At 38.2% G+C, this 23790-nt stretch overlaps 2 protein-coding genes across 2 annotated transcripts in view; both read left to right on the top strand.

Annotated features, from left to right (window-relative positions):
* Positions 1–15143: 15143 nt before the first annotated feature.
* LOC115483808 (homeobox protein invected-like) lies at positions 15144–16020 on the top strand. The gene is made up of 2 exons (XM_030226143.1): positions 15144–15930; positions 15995–16020. The coding sequence occupies exons 1-2, from the start codon at positions 15429–15431 to the stop codon at positions 16018–16020; spliced, it is 528 nt and encodes a 175-aa protein (XP_030082003.1). The 5' UTR covers positions 15144–15428.
* Positions 16021–23790, top strand: part of LOC111605413 (homeobox protein invected) — a 44587-nt gene continuing 36817 nt past the window's right edge. The window contains exon 1 of the mRNA XM_023323918.2: positions 16021–16776. Within this exon, the coding sequence (XP_023179686.2) occupies positions 16068–16776 (709 nt within the window). The 5' untranslated portion in view covers positions 16021–16067. The remainder of the gene's footprint in view (positions 16777–23790) is intronic.

A 23790-nucleotide genomic window follows, 5' to 3' on the forward strand; every position in this document is an offset into this window, starting at 1 on the left:
ACAAATAAAAGAAAACTAATAAAAACAACAACAACAACAACTCATGTGTTAAATAGCAAACTGTAAATATTTGATAACTTTGAATGATATAAAGCTAATAAATATGTTAAGTAATACAATACAAAATAATGTTAGTTGGCATCTCAACATGTACACACACACATACACTCACACACACACACACACACACACACACTCATTCGTGAACATTTGGCAATTTGGCTTTCCAGCTAATGCCGTTTCAGAACCACGCGCTTTAGCAACGCTGCCACGCCCACTCGATAGGCGTTGGCAGCGTGCGTTAACAAAAAAAAAAAAAAACAAAAAGAAAACAAAAAAATTAAATAAAATATGAGAATGTAGTAGGAGCAACATTTTTCAATGTACGTAAATTAAATTAACTTATGCTGTAACAACAATTAAACTACATTTAGGTATTTTAACTATGAAATACAGAAATGAGAAGCGGATAGAGAGGAGCGAGAAGTGAGAAGCGAACAGTTGCGAATTCGATAAAGATATGTGTGAGATCGATTGGGCAAGAGTAATTATGTAAACACATACACACACATATATACCCATACACACACAGAGAGAACACTATTAATGTATGCTATTATTAATATTATTATTATTATTATTATTTTTATACAAGGTAATATTTTTAATTGTAACTGCAGAAACTTCAATGCTTGTGCATTCGATAAATATTTTAAATCCAAAACAAAATGCGAAAATTATAATATATATAAACACACACACATATACATATATATGTATATATATATATATACATATATATATATATATATATATATATATATATATATATATATATATATGTATATATATACATATATATATATATATATATATATATATATATATATATATATATATATATATGTATATACATAAAGTTAATAATAAACTACAATTAATATGCGTAGCTGTACTTTCTTTAGCGTGTAAAAGATTAGCATTGTAAGTGTAAGCGATAATAAATGGAAACAAAACAAAAAAAATGCAACTTAAAAATATAAAAAAAAAAAACAAACAAAATTAATAAAAAAAACTGAAAACACAAACAAAAACAAAAACAAAACAACAACAGCAACAAAATACAGAATTCTTAAAAGGAAAAACTGAAGAAAAAAATTATTAAAAAAAAAAAACATTTTTGATTTGTTGATTTCTTTTTGTTGGTTTGCATTGGATTTTCATTTGATAAGCAATTTTTTATTTTCAGTATAAATAATAAAAAATATCTCAAAACAACAAAATGTACTCAAACGACGGCATTTGTGACAAAAGAAAAGCTTTATACACACAGAAATCAGCCCCGACTTCCGCTATATAGAAACATAATGACTTCTTGGCCTATAATACATACTCACACACACACACAAACATGCAAATTGAGACTAATACTTAATACACATACACACACACATACATGCTTGCATATGTCTGCAGCTGTCAAGAGTAAAGCTCACTCATACTTACATACAGCATGCAGTTGCAGCTATGACCATGCATACGTGGCTAGTCTGAAGGGACAAAAGCTTCTTAAGCATACTCAATGAACACGCACACACACATATGCATAGCTACTGTGTATGGCCATGCTCTATGAAAGACTCACTCAAAGCATACTTATACACATGCATGCATATGCAGTTCGTATGTATGGCCATGCATACTTACATATATAAAGATGACAATACATGTAAACACATACAGACACACGCATACACATACACAGCATGCAGTTAGTATGGCTGGCTATGCATAATCCAGATTGCAAGTGCTCAGTGCACACATACAAGGAAACGGACCGCTGCTTATATATGTAATACACACACACACACAAACAAACATATATATATATATCTATATAAGTATGTTTGGCCTTGCATGCTCTAAAATTTACATACATACAAGCAATCTATTACAATGAACGTTTTTAAGACTAAATACTCAATACACACACACAAAATATATATATATATATATACACAGAATATCCATGAAAGTTATCTTTTTGGATTTCTTGGCTCTATTTCTTCTCCATAAAAATAAATAAATAAAAATGTGATGTTAAAAACTTTATGATTTGAAATTTGCAACTATAAATACGGGTAAAAAGAAAGCAAAGCAAAAATGCAAAAAATAAAAACAAAACAAGAAATATAGGGAAAAATAATGGTATTTGAATATACAAACACACACATACTCTTACATAGACACACACACAGACTGTTTAAATATTGTTTAGAAATAAAAAAAAAAAACAAAAAAATATAAAAATATATATAAAATAAATAAATTAAAAACATATTTAGATTTGAACTCTCGTTGTTGCATGTTTTTTGTTTGTTTTCTTTTCATTTCCTTCTCAGCATTTAATAACTTTTTATATATAATCGATCTTAGAGAACCTATATAGCTTTGATCAGATCCCAATTTGAGTTGATTTTCCATTTTGATAATTTTTATTTCCATTTCCCATTTTTCACTAGTTGCTCACATACTCAACTCGTATTTGTATATATGTATATGTATGTATGAGTGTAATGCAAAATATATATAAATATATATGTATTTGTATGTATATATTTATATATATTGCTATATATATATAATATTTTTTATATGTACTTAAACGTTTTTAAGATTCTTCTTTTGCATGGGAAAACTATAATTATATATATGAAAAAAGCAAAAAAACAACATTTTAGGTGTAGATTAAATAAATAAAAAATAAATTAAACTAACGAAAACTTAATTTTAATCATTATTTACAGCGAACAGAAAAACATGAACAGAAAACACACACATACAACAGAAGACTTATGTCATAACACACACACACAAAAACATCACACACACAGGGAAAAACACATACATCACACATACAAGGTAACACACAAACAAACACAAAGAAAGACACACACATGCCTAAGCTAGATTATGGCACATCACACAAACACAGGAACACACATATGCACTCACACAGAACTCACACACACAGACACATGCACCAACATATGTTTGGCAGAACATATATACACCCACACAAATACAAATTAAAACACACACACACCCAAGCAAGATAACGGCAAAACACACACACTAAGAAAAACACACATAAGCGAAATTGCAAATTTTTTGGTTCACTCCGAATCCCATTTCGAAATGCCGAATAGTCTCCACACACACACGCACACATAAAGCTCTCTTGACGTCAAAGAGAAAAGAATGTAAAATTACCAAACGAGTATTAATAGCTTAAATATGCATAGTCTCTGTATAAAACTCCAACTATTTACAAAACGGTAATCCATTTCGAATATATGTATATGTATATGTATGCAGTTGCCAATTGGATTTCGAGCTCGAAATTCCGATCAAGCGATTGCTCTCTCTAAGTATATATATATATATATAAATAAATATAAATATAAATAGTTATTTGTTAGTAAATCAAATAAGAAAACTGGAAACGCTTGTTGTGGTAATTAAGAAGAAAAAGAAAAACAAACAAAAAAAAAACACAAAATAAAAAGAAAATCGAAAAAAATATATATATAAAAAATTTAATATATAAATAAATATCTCATATGATAATCTACATAATAGAGCAACAACTTGGTACACTGTAAAAAATTAAAGAAAGCACAACACTTATAATACATAGTGCATATATAAATATATGTATATATATATATATATATATATATATATGTATATATATGTATATTTGTATATACATATATATATATATGTATAAATAAAAAATAACAAACAAATGAATTAATGTTTATAACAATAACAAACGAACAGCATAAACAATTTTAAATGTTTCTTGCAAACTCTGATCAACAAATTGAAATTAAAAAAAAACAAGAAAAACAAAAAACAAAAACATTTCAATATGCAAAATAAAATCTATGAAAACCGATTTGGCACGATTCTGCGGCTATGCCAAAGGATTAATGCTTACTCTCTTGGCTGGTTAGAAAAATACTGGGATTTCGTTGCAGGGAAATATTCAGTAGCTATGAATTCAGAGCAGAATATTCTCGCAGAGCTTATATGGACAGAAAAGAAATTGATGTATGTACATATGCATATGTACTTATGGATGTAGATATGCATGTACATATATATGTATGTTTTTATGGTCGCTTGAAAGTATGCTATATTTATGTATGGTATGTATGGAAGGTTCTGTATGTAATTAATTGATGAATTTCTGTATGTAAGTACAATATGATATTTTGAATATAAGGTAAGTTAAATACTTAATTATAGCCATAATTCGACTTACTTAACAAGTTTTTCCCACTTTTATCCCAAAGTATTGCTTATTTGCACTTAAGGTGGCTCTAACCGATGTGGCTAAAGTAGATGTTGGCTAGCTGAGCCAATCTGTCAATCGAGAGAGAAAAAACCAACTTCAAATTGGACATTTGCACTTGTCGCGGGCGCTGGAGCTCAATTAGCACTCGACTGGCCATAAAAACGCCAAGCTGCCAACCTGTTTGTTTGCTTTGCGCCTCGTTAACGTGCCAAAATCAATTAAGCCAGCCAAAAAGCCAATGCCAGAGCCAGAGCCAGAGCCGTAGCCAAAGCCACAAATTGAGCTTTCCAAATACGAGCTGCGTATCCGCTGATCGGCTGAATGAATAAAGAGCGAAACGCAATCTAAGTGCACGCGCTTTACATGTGCCAAAACAACTTCGAGCTTGATTCCCATTCGGTTCCGTTTATCTTAGCAGTTGACCATCAGCTCTCTTTTACTCCAGCCTCTTTTACTCCTTTCCTTTTATACGCATCAATTTACATTGCATGAGAAAAAACAACATACGATTCGGACTTCGATTCCGATTCGGAATCGTCTGTGTAAGCAGCTGCCTATCAGCTTTCGTGTCTTCCCGAATTTCTACTTCCCCTCATCTCTTTTTATGCACGCTCGCTGACTCTAGCTACGATTTCGATTCCAACTCGGAGTTGGAGCTGTTAAATTGTTATCATTATCTGTAATACCATTTTTAATCCTTCGACCTACTCTTGCTTTAAATTTTACCTATTATTTTACCAATTATTTCAAGCTTCTTATTAACCTGGAGCCAACTGCGATTGTGACGCGGACTGCGAACTGCATTATTACTGCCATTACTATCAGCCATTCATTATAGCTACTAATTCCCCTTCTATTACTCCCCTTATTTTGATATTATCGTTCACATTCTCAGCTGCGGAAACGGACTCTAGGCTAGCTTTTCCCCTGCTCTGCTCCTTAATCTTCTCTTACGATTGATTAACAACTCCGAGTCTAATACAGACGTCACCTACGATTCCTCCCCTCCTTCTCCCCTTTCGTTTTCTATTTATTTATTTACATTCTGCACACGCACTCAACTTCGCTACGTTTCCTATTCGGACTCGAAGCTGTCAGCTGTTAGCCTATGGTCATTATTCACTACATTTCCCCTTTTCCCCTCGTTCACCTTCTTCTTCTTCTATGATCGATTTACATTCGGCACATGCACTCAATTCCGAATCCAATTCCACAATTCCATTTCGGAATTGTTACTCTCTTTCACTTTACTCTCCCCTCTCTCCCTCGCCATCGTTCGCTTTGGCATCGATTTCCATTTGGTGCGTTTGGCCCAGGCGAATGGGCGCATTGCAACTGCAACTGCAACTGCAACTGGTGTTAAATATTTGAAAGCAACTTGCGTTGCAGTTGTCACTCACTGCTTGTTGTTGTTATTGCTGTTGTTGCGATCATTCGAAAGAGCAACAGAAGCTCATTTTGTTGTCATGTCGAGGTGTCATGTTGCAATGCACAAACTGCCGCTCGCCGCTTGCCGCTCGCCATTTCCAGTTTTCAGTTTTCAGCTTCCAGTTTGGAAATTCGTTAACGGTACGTTGACACTCTCATATCAAGATTTGCCCAAGACATAGCACATGTAAATCTCTGACCTTTCGCCTAGCGTCAACTCTTACTCTTCCTCTTCCTCAGCCGCTTCTTCTTCCATTCGCAAATTAAATACGAAAAGTCGCGATTAGCATTTGCCCCACAATTGAAATCTCATGCACTGATTAGGCAGCATTAGATCGCAATTAACGTTCGACTTCCCTGAACATATACATATATATATATACATATATATATAGCTAATAATACATACATATATGTGTATATAACATATGGGTATTTGGGTAATGGCGAGGGTTGCTCTAAGCGTTGCTTGCCGTTTCTTGCGTGTTTTGATTTTTATTTGTATTTTTTTATTATATTATTATATTTTTATTATTTTATTATATTTTTATTATTTTATTGTTTTTATTTATATTTATTTTTTTTTATTTATTTAACTATTTTTTTATATATTTTCTTTTTATATATTTATTTAATTATTTTGAAATTTGTTTTCTTATTTATTTATTTTCTATTTATTTTTTTTGTTTATATATTACATTTATATTTAATTGTTGTATTTTTATTTTTATTTGTATCTTTATTTCTTAATTTAAGTATGTAATAATTTTTTATATATTTATTTTTTATTTATAGATATATGTTTTTATTTGTTTTATTTTTTGATTTCTTTATTTTTAATTTATTATTTATTTTATTAATTTTTTATTTTTTATTTATTTATATCTATTTATTTATTTATTTACTTACTTATTTTGTAGTCTATCGATAAGTCCATTAAGAACTTCAGTCAAATTCTAATTTTTTAAGCATTCATTCAATATTAGTATTATATCGTAGCTATTCTGGAGCAACCCTCGCTGAAATATTTCGCGTATTTGCCATGCATTTCTCTGTGGGTCACAAGTTGCAGTTGGAGCACAATGCTTTGGGGCTTGCCTAATTTGATTGCGAGTCTTAGATTTGTGTGTCTGGGCTGTGGCAAACGTGACTCGAGAGCTTGGGGACTGGCCTCGCACCGTAGCGCAGCGCAGCGCAGCCTCCTTTCGATTTGGATGTCTCTGCGCCTGGCGAATCTCAACTCTCGGCTCCGCACAAAATTTTCGCTTGTCGTATTTCGCTTTTAATTGGCTACATGACGTGCCAACTAACATGGATTCCAGAATGCAAGACATGGAAGACAAGACTCAACCCTCTCACCCCGCAGCCCCTCACCCCCTCCCCTTCGGCCTGCTCTCCATATTTTGCACTCAATTCGAGCAGCTCCTCCTCCTGGTAGCCTGGGAAGGTGTTGGTTGCTGCTCCATTCGAGTCAGCTTTTCACTCGTTTTCTGTTTCCTTTTTCCTTGCTCTGTGCTTGTTGATTTTTCATTTGCTGACTGCTTCGTTAAAGTTGTCATGAGCTGATTTAAGCCACCTTTGTTAGCAGCTGCTGCCCCCTAGAGCTCAGTGTGAAATGGAGCACTATTTCGTTGCCTCTTTGACAAGTTCAAATAAATTCCAGACTGTTGAATTAGTTTATATATATGACAGAGAGATGGGTTGAGAGAGGAGGGAGGGGGTCAGAGCGAGACAGAGAGAGAGAGAGATAGCAAATGTATTCAAGTTGCTTAGGAAATTCTTCTTATTCTCGTCATCAGATTAATAAGAGTATATGGGTCTTATGCCAATTCCCTTCTCTCCTTATCTACATTGACAGAGACCTGAAACTTGCTGAATAAAGTCAGGTCTTTGCTGGTCTTATAGATCGTTGAGCTACATTAAGTATACGCCCCTTAAGACTATGGAATATTGAAATAGTCAATAGTCTCCAAACTTCTACAGCTAGAGTCTTGTTATTGGGTGGACTTACTCTATAAATGGTTTAAGATATAATATATCTGGTAGTTAAATTAGAAATCTTTAAGCTGACAACATCAATTTGCAGATCTTTAATCAGCTCTATAATTTATAATGTCCAGCCGTTTTAGATTCTATGAAAGCTATTGACTTCTGAATAACAAAGCAAAATGAAGAACTCTAACGATGTTAATCCCAACAATTTACATATAAATTATGCTATAAAGGCTGACCAAATAAGAGCGAAAGTAAAACAAATTGTTATAAAAGTAAAATCAACTTAATTATAATTTAATTTTCGATGTGATTCTGAAGCTATACCATTGTCATTATCTATAAATTTTCATAGTATGCAAAGGGCAGTCTCGACTTTGGCCGGAGGTGCTTCACGCGCAAGGAGAGCTTCATACAATATGTGAGCTGTGCTGCCGACATTAGCTGCTTAAGTTTAAGGCTTCTTGGCATAAGCTGGAAACTTGACTTTGTTCCAGCGGCTCACTCATGGCAGACTGTCCAATTGCCTGATCGCTGAGGCCAATAGATCAGCTGACTTGACTTGTATGACATGCAGTCAGTTGATACATACTCAAATGGCAAAGCTTATTGAACACTTCAGTAACTAACTGTTATCGATAACTTTAGCAATTGCATAGATATAGCTATCGAAAGTAGTGTCACTATTGGCCGGTCAACGTAAATGTGGAATCTTTAAGTTACTATGCAGCTCAGCATAGCGTGATTTACGTATATATATATTACGTATATATATATATTCCTCAATATATAATCTTTAATATATATATATATTTCAAATCAAATTCCATTCATTTCATTTGCAACATATCGATTTGTGGCAACTTCATTACTCGCCTCTAATTTGTTATGCCATTCAAAGGCTGTCGCTTGGGCTGGCTGGGGCTCGGCTGTCGGCCAATTGTCAGCCGGCAGTTGGCTCGGTGTGCAAACATCGGTGGACTTGTGTTCGGTGTCATTCGAGCCATGTTGACATTTTGGCAAATCAAACTTAAATGAGCTTCGACTGCAAGTTTGATCGATTTTCGGGGCAAGCGAAGAAGAAAAACGCAAATTGCCAATTCGAATGGTGTCAAATGCTGCTTCGCCTGCTATGCTGGGTCGCCATTTTTGTTTGCTTTAATGAGCCGTTAACCGTTAACCGTTAACCATTATGTGGGGAGCAACATTTTCGCTTAATTGCAAATCGGAGTCGCTTTCATCGCCGGCATTTCGCGCGGAACTCTTCACATTTCCCATTCCGCGTTCCCCAATGCCCATTCCCCACGTTCCTCGTTCCACGTTTCTCATTTTTGTATGCAGCTGCCGAGGCCGTGGGCCAAATGCTTTGCTTCACTGAGAGAAATTATTGAGCTAGTTAAGCAATTGAACGATTGCTAATTGAATTTTCTATATTTTCTTTTATAATTTGTTACAAATGTATATATATTAAACACAGTTTTTCATGCATTTGTGCTTCCTTTTTGTATGCTTTACTTGCATTTGTTTTGATTTTTCTCAGTGTTTAGCAAGCTTCCAGCAGCAGACACAGCATCAGATTTGGCATCAGCGTCAGCATCAGGCTTAGCATCAGCATCTGCATCAGCATTTACATTTGCATCTGCATGGCCTCCGAAATGAGTTCGTCATGAACAAATCAATTTTAGGCGCGCATTGAACCTTTTTGTTGTTGTTGTTTCCAAAGACCGTTAAATGCGGCAAAAATGCAAATTTCCTGCTTATGGCAACGAGCATTCACATCTGTTGCACAGTTCCTGTCGATGCAACGCCAAGAGAAAGACCGAGAGAGCGAGATAGAGATAGTGACGTCGCCTGACCTTTGGCCTTTGGCGCTGCTGCTCCTGCTGCATGTCGATGAATGAAAACATTTGTTGCCTTTCCCGCCGTTATTGTTGTTGTTGCTGTTGTTGCCCTCAGGCAGGTCGAAGCAGGTGGAAAGATCATCACCATCGCCGTTTGCAATTGTTGGCGTTAATAGTTTTGTTGCCGTTGCATATTTTGCATGCTGATGATTAAAATGCGATAAATTTTGAGCAAATTGCAATTCGTGTACAACAAATTGCGAAGGCGTCAGCATCTGGCCATCAGATACGTCTGCACAGATAGCCCCATCGACGTGGGCGTACCAGAGACTGGGTGAAAGCACTTCCTCGCAGACCAATGCCTGCCCGCCTCCCATTGGGCAAGGCGAGCTCCTATCAACGGTAAATCAAATATAGAGGCAGTGGCAGGGAGCGGGCAGGGGTGGGGATGAGAGCGCAAGGGCATTGCATGCGATCGAAATTGAATGGTTTAAATGGTCATTTCAATGGCTGCAATTTAACAAGCCATAATTAGTTGATTGTTGTATTTACTAAATAAACAAGCAACAGCAATAACAACAATAACATACGACAAGTTTGTTATAAACGCCAACTGACAATTGACATTTGCATAGGCCGCGCTGTCGACGTTGCGACGTCGGTTAAATTGAAAGGACTCTTCGCTGCCTGTTAATACATAAATAAACAGGCGTTACAAACTGCTCACACACACACACGCACACAGCCATCACACACATGTCCATGTCACATGAAATCGGTTGGGCTCTCCCTGTGCGCTGCGCTGTGCTGTCAGCGCTTTCGCTTTGCCTTGTCCGCCATATTGTATTTGCCTCTCTTTACACGCGCTCTCGCTCACTCACTCACTCAAAGCTCAACACCGTTACTATTGCTGCTGCTGTTGCCTCTGTTCCGTGCTATTTATTAACCTTTTATTTAATGCTATTTGCTTAGATGTTTCGCTCGCACGTCGTCCCAGCGAGCGCTGGCAAATGCAAAAGGCAACTGATGACAGGCCGTCGCCTTGCAATTACCCTTACCCATAGCTTGAGGTTTGGTTCGCTTTTTTGTTGCTGTTCGCGTTGGATTCGGTTCGGTTGGGGCTGGCGCTGGGTTGAGTTGGACGAACTTGTATGTAATTAGGTGATTGTCTGTCCGGTTCAAATGTCGCGTTTGTTTGCTTGGCTTTCGTTCCCTCTGTTGCCACTATGCCAAATATGTATGTGAGTGTGTGTGTGTGTTTAACAGTTGGCAAATGGAAATGGAGCGCTTGGCTGATCGTTAAGGCGGAGCGCCAATTGCAACTAATGACAGATGATTGCGGCCGTTGATTGAATGCAAACTGAATGAAATAGTTGAATGAATGCATTTCCCTTCATTTGTGGCCTGCCACATTTAAGCACTATAATTATCATCGACCATTGAACAGCTTTTCAGGTTCAGTCTCAGCAATATTATTATCGGCAATCATCGGAATGCGTAGTTTGCTACGTAAATAATTTAATAAACTATTTGATTTGTTTATTTTTTGTTTTGTATTTTAGAAAAAAGTATTATATTTATTTACGGGATTTAACAAGTTAGCGCATATGAAGTGCTTATTGGCATACTTTAAATTCCTATTGGCCGTTGATATATTCTAATTTGCATTATGCCAATTTACATTTCAACCCGTTGTATAAGTTCGTTGAGACTGCATAACTGTTTATTTCAAGCAGTGCGTTCCAAACTGTACTTATTAAAAGGCTTAAGAGTGAGACGGCTATAGAGCTAGAGAGTTTGTTTGACTCTGTTCGGTCGATTGGAATTTATGATAAAATGACAGGAGGTGATTATATTTGTTTATTATTTTTATAATCTAAACCCGTTGAAAATGGCAAGTCAGGGTTTTATAGGTTTCATTCAGAAGAGGCATGGCAAACGACATAAAATATATACATTCATGATCAGGATCAAAAATAAATAAACTTATCAAATTTAAAGAACAACCAAATGAAATGTATATATAAAATAATATATATATATATATATATATATATATATATATATATATATATACGTTGCTCAATAGATCAATAAAAGCCAATAGTACAACAGACAAGACTACCTCTTAGTCTAATATAATAAATTGCGTAAAGCAGAACAAATTAAGGTAGATCTGAAATCAATTAAAAAGTGAAAGGCTGCGAAATTTCTACAAAAAGTCTTAAATAAATTATATGTAAATTGATAAATTGTTATATTACTTAAAAAATAACATAAAATAACAATAAAATAATAATAATAATAAAAGTTATTAAAATATCAATCTCAATATCAATATCAACCTCTTGCATATAGTAAATAAAATAGTAAATAAGATTCTTCAATGTGTTCACTTAAAACATTCACTAACCAAACATATACTCAGTTGCCACTAGTTTTTTGTTAATTTATAATTTATAAACAAAACTCCCATAGAAAGTTGACTTAAAAATTAAAAATTCTTATTCTATTTGCGTTTGTTTTTAATTGCTTGAAACACATGCCAATTAGATATCGAATACAGGCGTATTCCCATCTAATTGGAAGCCATTTGTATGGCAAGTGGAAAATCGTTTAGCTGTCAATTAAATTTTCACATTGGACTTTTATTGATTTTGCCTTTGGGCTGAATTCGTGTTGGTCGAATTGGAGGGCAATCAACGGTTGTTCATTATCATGTGTTAATTCCAATTAGAGCGGCCATGTTTGTTATACGCGTGTGCGTGCGTGTGTTTGTATTTGGTATTCAAATAGCGATATATAAGCATATTTTGTTGTTTGTTTGTCAATGGGTAAGGCAAACATAAATTAAGACAAATGTCCCATGACAAGAAATCAAAGCAAAGCAAAGCACGGCAAAGGCAGGGGTGGGGGTGCTCCAATAAGATTGCGCAATGTCGACACAAATTATTAATTTGCGCAACAGTTGCAGCCATTTTGTGCTCTGACTTATGGCACAGTCATGTCCATTGTTTGCTAAACGGCATTAGACAAACAACAACGTAAACAATCGCGACAATCGCAACAATAAATGCTACGATTCGATTAAAAGATCAGCCGCAACGCGAAGACTGGCAAAAAAAATGCAATTCCAATAAGATTGACAATGAGCGGCCTAACGAGCCAGCTGCAGTGAGTGTGAGCGAGAGGTCAGACAGACTAGCAGTCAAAAGTCTGGCTTGTTGTTGCTCTTCTCTTCTCTTCTCTTATGTTGCTCGTTTGTAAGCAACATACATTTTTGCGCGTCAGCGCCGACAGCAGTTCTCTCTCTCCCGCTCTCTCACTCGCTCACTCTCTCTGTTTCACTGTTTCACAGCCTCAGCAGACTCTGAGTCGGTGACTGCGCTGTGCTGCGCTTTGTTTAAATAAAAGCCTCTTTAAGTTTATCTATCGGGGCGCATCTAAATTGTGTGGGGAGCCCGTCGCGTCTGTGCGATTATGCTATTTGTTGCTGCGACTGCGCAGTCGGCAGCAACTGCCGCGAATCTCTTGTAATGTTTTGCCGGTGCGCTTTTAGTCTTTTTTTTTCTTTCTTGCTTTTGCTTTGGGTCTTTAGGTTGCCGTTGTTGTAGTTGTTGCTGCTGCTTTTGTTGTTGTTGTTGTTACTTATTGCTTGCGTTGTACGCTTCATGTTTTGATTGTATTTATTTTAGTTTGAGTAACTTTACTTTTTGCTGCTGCCGATGCTGCCGCCACCGCTGCTGCTGCTGCTGCCGTCCATTTCTGATGAAGATTTTCTGCGCGATTAACTGGCAAAGATCGCCTTACGCGCGCTCTACGCGGCCTCTTTTATGTGAAAAGCGTTTCGTGCGCAAGTTTAATCATGTCTCTTTTCATGGAACGACGGAACGATCTGGAACGGGGGGAGAGAGAGTACCTAATGGGGAACGGTTGAATTTCGCATTGTGCAGACATTTGAGCAATTGCGTTTAATGTTATTCATAATTCGTGTCTAGGGTTTCTCAACGGATTTTTTGTTTTTTTTTTTTTTTGCTTTTAATCGCCGTATAATTGTTGCCTGCTCTTGCTCTCTCTGTCGCTCCGACTGAAATTAAGCTTGATTAATTTGTTGGTTGCGTTATCGACGCGTCGGCATCTGGGGCCCAAACCGGGGGCCGCGACCTGCGTTCGAGTGACTCGGATCGGGGCAACAAAGTTATTAAACTGGATTGGGTGTGCAATTGGGGCGTGGCAGTCTGCCTGGCCAGATAATAAACCGCGGACAGCTTTCGATGGACGTCGGCAACAACTGCGGCGATAAAGTAAGTAAGAAAAAAATGAGAAAGAGGAAAAAACAACACTGGAATTTCTATTTTATGGCCAACGGATGTTGTCTAAAGAGCTAAAGCAACATTTTAATGGCCCATTTTGAAAGATGAATGCAGATAAGATAAATTTAGCTTATTAATTAGTTGCGTGTGGGTATGTGTGTGTGTCTGTGTGTGTAAATAATCAAAGTAATTCTAAAGGCTTTCCAACAGTACATTTCTACATAACCTCAATAAAGGCGAAAAGAGCCATTAACAGTAAGTGTGTATGTGTGTACTAGAGCCCAATTAGACAAGCTCACATATACACATATGCATATGTGTATAACTATCATCAACGGTCGATGTGTGAAGCAAAAAAGGCATCAAAAACAATTATGAAATCACAGCAGATGTTGGAAACAAAATTGTGGTGGTGATTTATAAAGCGCAGGGCTAAAAACAGCAACAGCAACAACAATGACATCAAAAAGCGCAACATTTTTGTTGTGTTTTATTAAAAGAAGAAAAACGAAGAAACGAATGGAAGCAAAGCATGTGGCATGTGTTACACATACAAAAGCAAAAACACACGCATAGGCATATACATACATACGTATGTGTGTGCAAAAAGAGGATGGAGTATGCCACTAAAAGGACTGCAGATGCGCAGCCACAAGCAAGAAACTTATGTACGTTGGAGATTTACGACTTAAATGCTGCAGCGCATAATCAAAAAGACAAGCGCAGATGAAGCTGGTATCGAAGCATCCGCAGGAATAGGAGCAGCAGCAGCAGCAGGAGCCGGCAAAAGCAGCGACGCTGGCAGTGCACTTAATTAACAAATATACAAACACTTAACATAACCTCAACTGACAGGCGGTCTGTCGGGCCAGGCAGAGCGCTGACTGAGCGAGACAACGCTAGTGTAACATTTACCCCACACCCTCGTAGACACACACACACATAGGCAGTCACTCAGCTTGCGCAGCTCGCCGTTCATTGGATGTTCGAATTGCGCGAGAGAGCAGTGGAAAAGAGAGCGCACGAGCGCAGTTTTTATACTGTGTCTGTGTGTGTGTTTTGTTCTTATTGCCGTTCCGGTTTTGGGCCCTGTGGCCTGACTGGCGACTGCTCGCTCTTGCTCATTTTTGCCGTCTCGTTTAGTTGCAAGTTCGCGGGAGCTTCAGTTGGTTCAGCTGACTGGCAGAGCGCACGTAACGGAAACCGGGCGAGAGTTTTTATTGTTTTTTCGGACGTTAAATAGTATTATGTTGAATATTGAATGCCAGACGTGCGTGAGCGCCATCTAGCGGCGAGACGACCTAACGAAACGAAAGTGCTTCTGTATGTGTGTGCCTGTGTGTGCATATCTCTCTGTGTGTGCTTGTGTGTGCGTGTGAACTAATTGTGAATTGTAAATAGCGAAACATCGAAATGCCGACGGCTTTTCAGCCCCTAACCCTGGGCTAGGCGCACTTCTGCCGCAACCATTGAACACTGGCTACACTTATGTCCACGCTGGCCAGCAGTCGCCATCCGACGCTGAATCTGACACTGAAACGCACCAACGAGAATCAGCATCAGGATCCAGAAGCTGTGCCTGGTGCAATGCATCCCGATTGCCTGCCACTGCCGCTGCCCCTAGGTGCAGCTGGCGGCCACGGCAGCAGTCCGCAGCTGCAGAAACCCGACGACGGGGAGGAGGATGATGGCTCCGCTTGCGATGAGCATATGGTGAATATTTTGGATGACCAGGAGGAGCCCAATGAGGATGACGAAGAAGAACTGGATGATGCGGCCAGCTGCTGCAGCGAGAACAGCGTACTCAGCGTGGGCCAGGAGCAATCCCAAGTGGCTGCTGCCCAGGCCAGGCAGCGTCTGCTAATGAGCCAGCTCTATCGTCCGTCGGCCTTCAGCAGCGTCGCCAACAATGCCAATCCCCATGCGCAAGCCGCCGAGGATGCTGCTCATCCTATGTCTGCGCCGGCCAGCTTCCAGGAGGAGTTTCTGCGTAAGTCACAGCTCTATGCGGAGGAGCTGATGAAGCAGCAGATGCAGCTGATGGCTGCGGCCAGGGTTAATGCCCTCACAGCTGCTGTGATGCCGCTGGGCGGCCTGCGCGGACCCAAGGTCTCGCAGCAGTTGCAAATGGCCATGGCGGCCATGAGACCCACGGCTGGACAGGATGCACTGGCTCAATTGACTGCCACGGCGTTGGGCATAGCGCCAGCTGCGCATCCACATCAACTGCTCATGCAACAGCAGCTGCAGCAGCAGCAGCAGCAGGCGCAACAGCAGCAGCAGCAGCAGCACCCGAATCCTTATCAGCCGCTGCAGAGCAATCACAACTTCAACAACAACAACAATAACAACAATTTGAATGATAACGAACGCGCCTTAAAGTTCAGCATCGACAACATACTCAAAGCGGACTTTGGCTCACGGCTGCAGCAGCGTCTGGCGGCAACTGGCGCAGCCGCTGGCATCGGAGTTGGAGCTGGCGCCGGAGCTGCGCTGAAGACGCCGCGCAAGAGCCACAAGCCTTTGAATCTGGTGCAGCTGCAGACGCAAACGCAGCCCAGTCTGAGCTTCTCCAGCACATTGGCCAACATTTGCAGCAATAGCAACGACTCCAACAGCACCGCCACCAGCAGCAGCACCGCCAACAATCCGGCAGCCGTTGACCTGGTCAAGTCGCCAAGCGCCACCTCGCCAGCGCCAGCAGCGGGAGCAGCAGCCAGCGGAAAAGCAGCCGACGATAACGGCGCAACGTCGACGTCCACATCGACTAGCGCCACGCCCATTGTGTGGCCCGCTTGGGTCTATTGCACGCGCTACAGCGATCGCCCCAGCTCAGGTGAGTGTCAATTAGGATTAGAGGAGAGAGAGTTAATGTGCTGGATAGTTACTAGAGCTATGCTATGCTATATGTCCATAAGATCTTAAGAGTCTTAATTAGCTATGGATAGAGCTCATTTATAATTATAAGTTTATAACTAATATTATAGGGATCTAACAAGCGCCTTAAATTAAAGCAAGCCATTTTTATTATTAGGATTATCCATTATTATTATTATTATTATTAGTATTATCCAGTTCTGCTAATAAGAGAATAAAGGTATTACAGATCAGATTTGGATGGACTCTGTTAGTTGTGACTCCGAAATAATTTTAAATAAAATGTAAAATATATCAGAAAAACTAAAAGATATATATGCATATACATATATGTTAGTTAGACTTCGTATTTATACGAATTTAGTAGCTAATATGCAATAATTTGAAAAAGTTCAATATTAAGCACTGGAGTATCTGAGCTGAGGCATATGGACTTCTTACTAATATATATATATAAAGTAAAGTAAAGTAAATTGAATGTAAGCAATGTTAAATATACATTTAAAATTTTTATTTTATCATACAATTATAATAACAATCAGTTAAAGCATTAAAAAGTCTATAAATTTGCTGATGCTGTTCAGCTATTAACTGAAAGCAAAGCCTTAAATAGGAATTAGTCGATAAGACTATCATTTTCACAGCGTATACACATAAGATAGTTAGACAGACAGACAGACAGATAGATGGACAGGGTGTTGAGTGGGTAGTGTTGAGTGGTTGAGTGGCTCATAAACAGTTGAGCAAACAATGTGGCAACCACAGAGCAGGCCGCCGCACCGTATCCCGGCAGCGGCGTCAATCTGCAGCTCATTAGGTTGCAACCACCAAAAAAAGAAAGAACAAGACAAAAAGGGGCAACCGCCATGACGCGCTCACTCCACCGCAGCACCACACCGCACCCTCGCAACCGCGCACCCTGCACCACGTTACCCAGTTCACATTCGACTTCCTTTAGCCACTCATGAAGTGTTTGCTCGAGTGGTTTTTATGTCCTTATGGCTTATGTAACATAACTTAAGCTCATTATGCGCGTGCCTCTCTCTCTCCCACTCTCCCCCCCTCTCTCTCTCTCTCTCACTCTTGAGGCACACAATCATGGCACTCATGAATTTAGTTCATGCCGCCACAGGGAATTTTCGGTAATCGTTTGCCTAATAATTTTATGTGGCCAACTTGTGCTTGACAGAGAAGCACTCGCAACTGGATATTTCCTTTGGCTTTGGGGTTGTTCCCTGAGCTATGAGTGGCTGCCATTGCGAGGGTCGTTTCATGTTTAACTTGTCATTTTGTTAGCTTTTCCCATTATCCACGCACAACTCTCAACTCTCAACTCTCAAGTGGGCGTAACGATAGCCAAATAGACTCTGTTGGCTTTTTTCTTATACTAATTAATTTTTATTATTTATGTTAGCATTCGAGTAGATAAATAATGAGTAATGAATAATAAATAATGTGTGTGGGCAAGCCAGGTAATGAATCGCTTGATTAACGTGAAACTTAACCGGAAGCTATTTAGTTAATATTATTTAATTGTTTTATAGAGAGTGAGAAAGTTTAATAATAATAATAATAAATTCATATATAATAAAAAACATAAAAAAAATAAAAATATATTCTATTTATGGAAAGAAAGTGTATGAAAATAAGAGAGAGATACAGAGATAGATAGAGAGAGAGAGACATATAGATTGAGACTTATATATATTATGAGACTTATATATATTATTATATTCATTTTGAAACTAAGATATGCTGAAGCAATCGCAAAGCCACATATGCGTTGGATTTGCACGCTATTGATATTTATCGATCAACACAAACTCTTTTTTTACTATAATTAATTCATTGCTTATAAATGCTAGATTAATTCGAATCATTTTGTATGGCTTTATAGTTTTAGAAGATTAAATTCCAGTGTCTTGTTTCATATTGTTTACCTTAGGCTACTTTAACTTATTGAACCATGCATTTGGTATTAGGGCTGTGCTATATAAGTATAGATATCATTGTTTATAGATGCATTTTCACAAGGGCTTAGGCAGTAGACAGAGCAACTACTTACACTATTCTTACATTCTTCATTCTAAGTGTAAATGACAAAGAGGAGTGACCTTCCTGTAGATCAATATGGATTCTAGCAGCTTTGCACTTTGTCCCTCTCAACTAACTACATTCGACTGTTACTTGATCTACTTGTGTGGCATATCAATTGCGTAGATTACAATTAGCTTATTAGACTGATTAAAGTTGGCTTACCATTTGTCTTCTCGCTCAACTGATTCCCAACTACCCATCCCCTTTGTGACCGCTCCCCTTTTCCAGTGCCTTCCACCAATTGCTCGCATCCAAAGTTAAAAGTTGAGTACATAAATCGCTTTTGTTTGGGTTTGTCGCGTTCGCTAATTAACCAGAAAACGAAACGTTTTTTTCAACCATTTTGTGTGCTTTGTTGTTGTCTTTTTTCAATTTTTTAAGGTGTGTTTTGTTGTAAAAATGTATTATGCATTTTATTGTTGCTGCCGTTGTTGTTGTCGTTGTTGTTGTCGTTGTTGTTGTTTGTTTGGTTTTTATAAATTTAGCGTGACTAAAACGAGATCTCGATCGCAGTGCGGCTCCATAATTTGAATGAATGTTGTAGGCGATGAAGTTGAAGTTGAAGCCGGAGTTGGAGCTGCAACTGGAGCGGGAGTTGTGAGATTTAAGCTCGCACAACAACAATCAGATAGAGAGAGAAAAAATATTTAAATGCAACTCGAAATAACGAAATAAAAGTCATAAATTTGGAGCTTTTGAAAAATTGCCATGACTACGACAAGAAAAATTATTAAATTTTATTAAAAGGTGTTAATTTGACAAATTAATGCGACATGTGTGTGTGTGTGTGTGTGTGAGCGCGCGAGTGGGTGTGCTGGTGTAGCATTAGCAGCTGACTGCGCTCATAAAATAGTTATTTATTATAAACATTTAAATATTATTAAACGAAAAACTTTAATAATCGCCAGACACTAGAGAAATTTATGGCATATTTCTAACTTGCTTGAAATATACTTGAAATAATATTCTAAAACAAGAAGTTTTTATGCGCTGAATTAGCATTGCAGTTAGTTGATATATATGTATATTTTTATATATATATGTATATATATTGCGGTTCAACGATTAACCGATGTTGATATATTACTTTCCATTTTATACCCTACATAATGCAGGGCTTATTGTGATCGTGCGAATTGATGCAAGCTACATAAGAGCATTAACTTATATAATACATTCTAGATCGAGATGAAGATCTTGATCAGCTAGATTGATCTACCCTTGCTTATATGTTCGTTCGTCCATTCCTCTATCCATTTATTCCTGTTTCGCTTTATACCTCTACCGTGCATCCGTCAGTTTCTCTATTCAGCTATGTGCCTATCTGACCATCCCTCCATCCATCAGAATATAGAGGGAATAAGCTTGGCAAGTATTCAATAAATGCTCTGTGCAGGCTTTAGGATATTTGCTAGTAGGACACTCCCTCTAGACTGCTCCCTATTGGTTTTTCAAATATTTCTTTTCATAAGTCTTAATGTTGTAAGTAGCTATGACTCGAGTGCAGCTCGTCATTTCAGGCGGTTTGCATTGCATTTGTTGGCAGCTGTTAGCTAGGTTTGCTTTGTTGATAATTATATAGCTCTATGCCTATGAAATGAACCACAAATTGCAGTTGCTACCAATAACATACAGAACAACGCAATATGCCATTTCATTGGCCAGTTAAAAAGTGATCGACCACAAAATGAATGCGAGTCGCTTTTGTTGTGCAGCTATCAGAAATATGTTGTTGGATTAATCTTTGTGTGTGGTGTGTGCATATGGAAATGTTAATGGGCTTATAAATATGCGTTGTCAACACGCTTAAGCTGCTGGCTGCCACAGCTGCCACTTGCAGCTGAGGCAGTTAGAGGCCTAGCCAAGCCAAGCTCCAGCTTCAGATGCAGCTCGAATCGTGGCAATTTTCGCATTTGTCCGGCACTTGGCGCTCATTTAACAGTAGCAGAACAGCCGCGGCAACAGCGATCGCCACTGAACCATTAAGTAATTTTCAATCTGCCCCCAGAACGAGGCACAGCAAACATGCGGCTGCTGTGGCTGCCACAACAATGACAACATAAACAAACGAATTTCAATTACCCATCAGACTAGCTGCAATTACCTTCAGCTCGCTCCCTGCCTCCCTGCCTCCTTTCTGCACGCCTCAAGAATTTTCCGCGCAACGCAGCTGGAAATGACTCTTGAAAGTTTTTCGCCGTTTGCCTTTTTGTGCGCATTTTCTCAATGGAAAATTTGCTTAGAAAATTGGCCCCCAAACGATTTGCTGCAACATCAAACAGCAGCTGAGGAAGACGACGCCTCGCAGCAGAAGAATTCCCATTTGGCAACTCCCCTTTAAAACGCTTCGCTTAGCGCAATTTTACAATAGTCAAATGAAATTTCGATTTCAGTCTATGAAAAGAGCTGTGAATACCCTGCAAGGGAAGGGGCAGCAGGCAGCGGGGTGTAGGATGCGGCAATCAGACGCCAGCTAATAGCACTTCAATTGCCTTCACGGAATCAATAAGTGGCGCCCGACAATCTATTTATCCGTCTATTTGCAGCAACTAACATACATGCAACATTCGGTTGCAAGTGCAAATGTGTTCCCGCGAGTCACTTATGCTAGCCAATTAGTTGGCCACGACTCTGCATATGAGTGCTCCTGTTGTAGGCGAAGGAATAGGCAACCCTGCTGTAGTCAGAAGTGTGCGACTAGCAGATACCCTGGAGTGTGTTGCACTTAGTGGAAATTTGAATGTGGAAGAGAAGAAGTCAAAGTGCAAAGATTCATGCAAGAGCATGGAATTGAATATTCTGTAAAATAAAGAGGGATGAGAGACAGAGAGAGAGAGAGAGAGAGAGAGAGAGCGGGGAAGTGGAAGCTTCGATTGGGACTTAATGTGAAATGATATTGAAATACAATATTTTCTCATTGAAAATTTTTTATTTTTTCTTATCTCTGTCTCATTCTCTGTCGCTGTCTATATATAGATAGAGAGAGAAAGAGAGAGAGCGAGAGTTAATTCTGACCTACTGACTGCATGGGCATTTAAGCTTTAAGTAAAATCTGTGTAAAAAAATGTTTGAATGGAGGAATGTTTTAAAAATAAAAACACAAGTGTTTCAAGGCTCTTTATGCCAGCCACAGATTAGAGTAACTTAAACGACTATTCTGGTTTCAGTTAGTATATTATATAAAGCAGAGTATATAGTCTGTATGATACAGTTTAGTATACACTTTATAGTCTATAGTCTGTCTATATTTAGAGTCTAACTCCTGATTACCAAATGCTTCTTCTATAAAATTATTTCCTTCAAGTGAAAATTAACGATTATATCACATAACTCGATTGATTTAAATAGCAAACGATGCTTAAAATAATATGTACTTAACTATAAATATATATATATATATTACAACTGCCTTATGTTAATGAAACTATCCAAATTTCCCAGTGATTTGTATGTGGAAACTTTGTCAATTCGATGCTTACGACTAATTAATGAATCTAGCAAATCCAACGTTGACATCTATTAAATGTCTTCATAAAGTATTCTAGATTGTGTCAGCCAAAGGCAGTCGAAGTTTTGAAATTGATTTAGCCTAGCCAAGTTGTGTAACAATTCAGCAACAGAATTTGAAGTCAATTTGCGCTAGGAATGCGCAATAAAGCGGGAACAACAACAACCACAACAATAGCAAGAGCATTTAGTTTGAGAAGGTTTATGACCCAAATGCATACATAAAATATGAATACGAAGCTGTCACGTCATATGATAATCATGATATAGCCATAGACGCAGAACTCGATGGGGTTCTATAAGGCGGCGGCAAGAGGCGCGAGTCGCGACGTGCAACTTCCTTCGACTGAGGCCGCAACGCCTGCCTTAGAAGGCAAATTAAGCCATTGGAGCAAGCAACTTGCGAGTCTAACAATTTCAGGTTGTTGCCGTTGTTGTTGCTGCTGTTATTAAATGAAAATGTTGCGCATTTCCTGACGCACGCTAAAAGCCTTCAACATTCAACACTCAAACACCTAAAGGACACTGTAGGCTGCAACGACTAGCGCATGCTCTGCCTGAGGGCGTGACCATGCCCTCTCTTAATGGCAGCTCAGCGATTTATGAAGTGACAAAAATTAATTTTTTAACTGTTTAGCTATCGCAGCAGCCACAGCCACAGCCACAGCCACAGCAGCAGCGGCAGTTACTGCAGCAACTGTAACTGGCAGCGCCTTTTAAGGCACAACAGCAACAACAACTGGCAATAAAACTGTCCAACTTGGCTCCAAATCGAGACCATATCAGCCAGCAAAAATGTCGTTTAAACTGTGCTGTTGACCGCATTTGGTTAATGCGATCTGCAGTTGCTGCTGTTGCTGCTGTTATTGCATTTGCTGCAGCTCTGACCTGCAATTGCTGCGGCAAAAACATTATTAACTGACGCCGTGTATCTCTCTCTCGCCCTCTCTCTATCCCTCTTTCTCTCTACGCCTAACAGACACTGTACACAGTGGGTGTTTAGCTCTAATTGTTATTTGAAGAGTTTGGCCTTTTAGCACACAATTTTCTGTTACGAATTAATTATTTATTAAATAAATAATTTATAAAATTATGTTTATTTATTTTGAATAAATATCAAAGCAGTTTTTATTAAATTAATTTATTTTAATTTTAATTTTATATTATGTAGACATTTCAACAAATTTATCTAATAATCAAGCTTAAGTATTATTATGAATCAATATAATTTAGAGCTGAAAAACATGATTTCATTAAATAAAAAAATTTTAGTTATTTTGCTTGATATTCAATTTGTTATATAGAGAGTCTGGCACGTATTTGCTATAGCTTAAATCATATTTATAAAAAAACATGTATATAAAATTTT

Source organism: Drosophila hydei, unplaced genomic scaffold (genome assembly GCF_003285905.1).
Source record: "Drosophila hydei strain 15085-1641.00,03,60 unplaced genomic scaffold, DhydRS2 tig00000060-arrow-pilon, whole genome shotgun sequence".
Taxonomy (NCBI): Eukaryota; Metazoa; Arthropoda; class Insecta; order Diptera; family Drosophilidae; genus Drosophila; species Drosophila hydei.